This window comes from Mus pahari, chromosome 5, assembly GCF_900095145.1.
Source record: "Mus pahari chromosome 5, PAHARI_EIJ_v1.1, whole genome shotgun sequence".
NCBI lineage: Eukaryota > Metazoa > Chordata > Mammalia > Rodentia > Muridae > Mus > Mus pahari.
This window is the reverse complement of record NC_034594.1, coordinates 69,818,851-69,825,722: the sequence shown is the minus strand read 5'-3', so window position 1 is coordinate 69,825,722 and position 6,872 is coordinate 69,818,851. Positions and strand designations below refer to the sequence as shown.

At 45.2% G+C, this 6,872-nt stretch overlaps 1 protein-coding gene across 1 annotated transcript; it reads left to right on the top strand.

Annotated features, from left to right (window-relative positions):
* The first annotated feature begins 5,584 nt into the window (after positions 1–5,584).
* LOC110322374 (olfactory receptor 6B2-like) lies at positions 5,585–6,523 on the top strand. Its single transcript, XM_021199022.1, has one exon. The coding sequence runs from the start codon at positions 5,585–5,587 to the stop codon at positions 6,521–6,523; it is 939 nt and encodes a 312-aa protein (XP_021054681.1).
* Positions 6,524–6,872: the final 349 nt, after the last annotated feature.

Sequence of the window (6,872 nt, the reverse complement as noted above, 5' to 3'; positions counted from 1 at the left end):
TGTTGTTATTGAAGATCAGCCTTAGTCCATGGTGGTCTGATAGGATGCATGGGACAATTTCAATATTTTTTATCTGTTGATGCCTCTTTTGTGACCAATTATATGGNCAGTTTTGGAGAAAGTGCCATGAGGTGCTGAGAAGAAGGTGTATCCTTTTGTTTTAGGATAAAATGTTCTTTAGATATCTGTTAAATCCATTTGTTTCATAACTTCTGTTAATTTCACTGTGTCTGTGTTTAGTTTCTGTTTCCAGGATCTGTCCATTGATGAGAATGGGGTGTTGAAGTTTCCCACTATTATTGTGTGAGGAGCAGTGTGCGCTCTAAGCTTTACTAAAGTTTCTTTAATGAATGTGGCTGCCCTTGAATTTGGAGCATAGATATTCAGGATTGAGAGTTCATCTTGGAAGATTTTACCTTTGATGAGTATGAAGTACCCCTCCTTGTCTTTTTTGATAACTTTGGGTTGGAAGTCGAGTTTTGCTTGGAAAATTGTTTTCCAGTCTTTTACTCTGAGGTAGTGTCTATCTTTTTCTCTGAGATGAGTTTCATGTAAGCAGCAAAATGTTGGGTCCTGTTTGTGTAGCCAATCTGTTAGCCTATGTCTTGTTATTGGGGAATTGAGTCCATTGATATTAAGAGATATTAAGGAAAAGTAATTGTTGCTTCCTGTTGTTTTTGTTGTTAGAATTGGCATCCTGTTCTTGTGGCTGTCATCTTTTAGATTTGTTGAAGGATACTTTCTTGCTTTTTCTATGGCGTAATTTCTGTCCTTGTATTGGTGTTTTCCCTTTTATTATCCTTTGAAGGGCTGGATTCGTTGAAAGATATTGCGTGAATTAGGTTTTGTCATGGAATAATTTGGTTTCTCCATCTATGGTAATTGAGAGTTTAGCTGGGTATAGTAGCCTGGGTTGGCATTTGTGTTCTCATAGGGTCTATATAACATCTGTCCAGGATCTTCAGGCTTTCATAGTCTCTGGAGAGAAGTCTGGAGTAATTCTAATAGGTCTGCCTTTATATGTTACTTGACCTTTTTTCCTTACTGCTTTTAATATTCTGTCTTTACTTAGTGCATTTGTTGTTCTGATTATTATGTGTCAGAAGGAATTTCTTTTCTGGTCCAGAAATTAGAGTTTCTATAGAGCAAAGGAAACAACTGAGAGGGATGACAGCCTGCAGGATGCAAGGAAATATGCCTGGTACACATCTCACAGAGAATTGATGTCTAGATGTTTAAAAATACAAATCCTAAACAGAAAATCAACAACCCAATCAGTAAATGAGTTAATGACATAAACAGATAGTCCTAAAAAAATTACACATGGCAATAAGCATATGAATATTGTTCAAGGTCACCCACTATAAAGAAATGCAAAAAGTGAGAGTCAAGATGCTTTTTCCTCAGACCTCCTTGTATCTAGTAGGCATTTTTTTGAAGTTGTGCCCACTATGAGGAAGAGACTCCCTGCTTAGGTAATCTTATCTCCTGATGCCTTCAGAAAGCAGCCAAGAGATGTGTCTCTTGGTTAAATACAGATCCCACCAGGTTCACAATCATGGTTTACTGTAAGAATGGGATTTGGGACATATACAATATAAACAGTACACTGTCACTGTAGTTAGCTGGAAATTACCCAACACTGTCCTTGTCATATCTCTTAAATCTAAAAATAGTAACACACTTGGAAAAAGGGGTGTTTCAGTTGTAATTTGTTAAAGAACTCATATCACAAGTTCATTGTGGATTATCTAGGCAGCTTCCAATGCAATGACAAGATGCAAGCAGTTTTGACACACAAAGAGGAAGAGATGACAAGGCTACCACAGACATAGGTGTTTGGAGTCCCCAGAGCTGGTAGACGAAGAAAGAGACTAATAATCCAGAAGTATGCAGAGACTGAAGGAAGTGAGGGAAAGAGGGCTGGAACTGTGGAAAAACAATCCACAGGGAATGTCTTGACCATAACCCTCCATAGAGACCTCAAGATACTTGATCTGAGGGAAACAGTGGACAGAAATGAGAGATCAAGAGAACTGAGGTACAGGAAATGAGTCCTGTGAGTGGAAGGCCTTGTGGGTCCATCAGATGTGCCCCTGCCAGTGAGGTCCTGGGGGTCTGGACATGAGTCAAGATCTGCTGGCTTATCTAGTACCTCTGATGCTTTATGGTTCCCAAGGGCTCAGGAGAGTCACCTCCATGTTTACCCCTCTTCTGCTACCACCTTGCTATTGCACACAGGCCTAGGTTCTGCTGTGGGCCAGCCTGACTCTCAACATAAACAATTGTGTAACTATAAGCCTAAATCCTTGCCACAGTGTTCCTCCAGTGAGATGTGCAGTAGCCTTCCAACCAGGAAGTGGAATGGAAACAAAGATACTCCACAACTTGACAGGCATTGGTAGGAGCACACTGCTTCAGAGGACTTGATCAGCTCATTATCAGTATGGGCAGCTTCATCTGCTACAAGAAGTAATTGGGCCCTAGAGACACAGGACTCAGGCTAAAAAAAACCATAACTGTTCCTTCCTACATTTGAGGAGCCCACATCCCAAGAATCTGTCTGAGGCTCCTCTGTTCACTGTGGCCAGCCAGGGAGTCACCATTCAGGAAGAGACCCCTCTTTGTTCCAAATGTGAGAAGTGAGGCTGCCAGAGACTCGGGTAAGATAAGTGATTCTCATATCAGGCTCACAACTATGATTTTAGAGTATGTTGTATAGAATGCATTATAGAAGAGTTATGTGTCCAGTGTGACTGAAAACCCATCATACATGTCCACATTGAGACTGGGGCAGGATCACCTCCAGAGCTGCAGCACCCAACAGGAAGGCTGACATTCATACAGCAAAGGGTCCTGCATCTGTAAGTGCTATGCAGAGTGGTCATTTGTAGGCACTGCAATGAGTGTATATTGATGAGACCTGTGTGGTATTAGCATGGATGAATGCTGTGTTGAGTATGGATCTGTGAGAACTGTGCTGAGTGCATATTTGGAGGTGCATGCTGAATGCATAGATTAGTGTACTGTACTATGTCCTGCCATCTAGACATGCACAGCCTTAGTGATCATCCATATTGCACTGAGGGGATCAGAATACATTGGCTCCCCACCATGCCTAGATCCTTGTCCTTCTAGTACTACCAGATGTAAGAGTAGACTCTGAGCACATGACTACAGACCTACAATGATCAGGACCCAGAAAACCCCTGTTCTGCTCACATCTTCCTTTCTTCTCTTGTTTCTTTCACTGACCTGAACTTCAACTATGGCCAGGCCAAGGGGATTCTGTCTGAGACATATGGCAGACCTGGCTTGTGATGAGAGAATTCCTCTTCAGAACTCGTGTGGCCTCTCAGTTTCCATAGGAACCATGAAATCCAGCCTGAAAATGCAATCACCTGTGTCCCAACCCACCTCTCTCCTCAGGATCACTGAGGACCACAACCTGGGACTTTACACATGGGCAGTTACTCCCTCAAAATTAGGGGAACCTGGAGTTCAAAATCCAGTGGGGACCTGGGGCAGGAAAGGACATGGAAACTAAGAAGAGAGAGTTACACAGAGTGGGTGCAGCTGTGAGCAGGGTGCCTGGGCCCAGCCCTCACTCCAACAGCCATTAGCACTGAAGAAGATGAACATGAGAGCCACATACTTCCAGTAATCCATGATTCTAAAAGAGAGAGTTTGTTTGAAAGTGCACACAAAGATGACCAAGGTCCTAGTGAAATGAGAATTCAGCTCTTAAGGGGCTCAACTTGCAGATCAGGATTTTACCCATGCCATCAATCCGTTATTAATTATCACACCCACAGTGATGGGCAGCTGCATCCTAATAACAAGCAGTCTGTGGATATGCAGTCTTGGATGCGACATGAGACACAACACCCCTAGGCAATTCCAGTCTGTAGGACAGTCCTGATGGCCCTCCTCTGAGAATCTTATATGTGTCTCAAAGCCCTCTGTGGTCACTTAGCTGGGAAGAAACACAGTCACACCCTGGACTGTGTCCAGGACAGATGTTTAGATCCCAATGGCAGTGGATATTACTGAACTGACTTAGTGAAGGCTGCATGGTGTCATGGGGAATTTTGAAAAATGCAGTAGCATTTGACAGCAGGAACGGCTGCCTTAATCGCATCCTAAACTTCCCCAAATTCAAAACTCTATCTGAGAAACTCATTTCTAGAAGTTTCCCTTTCTGCCCAGAGCATTCGTGTGAACTCCAGGCCTGTATAAGAAGCCATGCACATGTTGAAAATGTAGCCCCAAAACACACAATACCTTCCCAAGCAGACAGAGCATCTGAACATGGGGCAGGCATAGAAGCATCCCCAGTTCTTTTCCTCAATGACAAACATCCTAGGGAGGCCAAATACCTGGACTTACCTGTGTCCGTGTCCATATCTCAAGATCACTGAGGACAAAAGCTAGGTCTAGTTTTCATCATCAGGACCAACACCAACCCTGTGAGTTACCCTGATTCTCATCCACACACCCACCAATGGGAAGAGCCTGGATCAGGAGATGGAACCAGCACTTGTTACATAGGACCTCAGGAGTACCTCATCCCACTGTTCTCACAACTGCATCCTTACTTGGACTCATATCATCCAATGCTCCTGGATACACCCAGCTGTTGAACCTCCCTGCATAGGGTGATACAGCCCCTCTCCCACTCCAGTTGACTAAGCTGAGTCCCTCAGAATTCTATCATGGACCTAGAGGGGATCATTCATCCACTATGTGGCCAACCTTCCCAGAGTGACTTCAGGTACTGCACTATACCTGCTCTGGCTTCAGTTTCTACAAGTTCAATGTAGGCCAAGGAAGGCAGTGAAGCTATTATGAACGGGTAGAATGTGTGAGTTCCTTCTGGTGTGTGTGTGTGTGTGTGTGTGTGTGTGTGTGTGTGTGTGTGTGTGTTCATGCCAACATAGGTGTGGGATGGGGAAGCAATTAATGACTCTAGCTAGGCAACTTTGGAGATCTCACACAATCCCAACATCCCCTAGACCACTGCACTCATGCGTTCTGGGAGGAGGAACATGATCCCAGCTGTAATCGCCCTTAAAGGAAGTAGATAGGCTACTAACAAACTAAATAGGCTGGAAGGCCATGGCCTCAGCAACACTCACACACAGTTCCAGAGTGGGATCATGGACTACTACTTTCTAACTTCTTAAGAACTGAGGTGAAACTCCTTCTGTATCCCCTTCTGGATCCAGGGTAGGGGNTATGGAGCTATCAATNNGGTAGGGTAGGAGACATGGAACCCTCTGCATCTAGCACTCCAGGATGGGACCACATGGACAATAGAGGCACCGCACATCCTGAACATCTATCCTCAGCACTTCCTCTCCTCTACTTCCCCTCTTCATTGTGCACCCAAACAAACTCTTTAAGTGCCCATGTCTTTCCACTTTAAGACTTGACAGAAGAGTGAGTTCCTTTCCCTGCTGCTCACAAGAACCAGGAGTGCTGTCTGTCTTCCAGCTGACACTACAAGCTGGCTCCCTGATCTCCCCTCAGCTGACACTTGGCCCTTCTTATTGGCCTCTTGATCTTTTGCAGGTGCACAAGGATGAGGGGGGAGAACATCACCAAGGTCAGCACGTTCATCCTGCTGGGCTTCCCCACCGCCCCTGAACTGCAATACCTGCTCTTTCTCCTCTTCCTGCTCGCCTACCTCTTTGTGCTGGTGGAGAACCTGGCCATCATCCTCACTGTCTGGAGCAGCGCCTCCCTCCACAGACCCATGTACTACTTCCTGGGATCCTTGTCTTTCCTAGAGATCTGGTATGTGTCAGACATCATCCCCAAGATGCTGGATGGCTTCCTCCTGCAAAGGAAACGCATCTCTTTCATTGGATGCATGACTCAGCTCTATTTTTTCATCTCCCTGGTGGGTACAGAGTGTGTACTCTTGGCTTCCATGGCCTATGACCGCTATGTGGCCATCTGCCACCCCCTGCGCTACCAAGTCATCATGACCACAGGGCTGTGTGTCCAGCTTGTGGCCTTCTCTTTTGCTAGTGCCTTCACAGTCTCTATGATTAAGGTCTACTTTATCTCCAACGCCACCTTCTGTGGCTCCAATGTCTTGAANCACTTCTTCTGTGACATCTCCCCCATCCTCAAGCTGGCTTGCACTGACTTCTCTACTGCAGAGCTGGTGGACTTCATCCTGGCCTTCATCATTCTGGTGTTCCCACTCCTGGCCACCATTCTCTCCTATGGCCACATCACCCTGGCTGTGCTGCGTATCCCTTCAGCCACGGGCCGGTGGAGAGCCTTCTCCACCTGTGCCTCCCACCTCACTGTGGTCACTTTCTTCTATATGGCCATGCTTTTTATATATGTGCGACCCCAGGCCATCGATACCCGGAGCTCCAACAAGCTCATCTCTGCTGTGTACACTGTCCTCACACCCATCTTAAACCCCTTGATTTATTGCCTAAGGAACAAAGAGTTTAAGGATGCTCTGAAAAGGACCCTGGGATTACATCAGACTCTACAGTAGGATAGTACATGTTCTAGTATCTATTTTGTGGTGGGAAAGTCTCTTGTATAGTACCTAATGTTCTTTAAAATTCTTCTGGTAAAATCCAGCGCTATTACAGAGCCAGCCACCATAATAAGTCTTCATCCAAATATGTTTTCTGACATAGTTGTAGAGAATATGTGTAGGCTCAGGGACCTAGCTCCTAGGTAGATCCTAGTCATACTCTGTGCTTCCTGAGACCTACTGTGTTGGTTTCTAGTGCCAGGGAGTAACCTGGGTGTTTGGAAGGCTTTATGAATGTGGTCGTGAAGTACTTACACTTCCATGTTCTGCTTTNGCTNNNCTCCATGTGTTTGGNCNTCCCTGC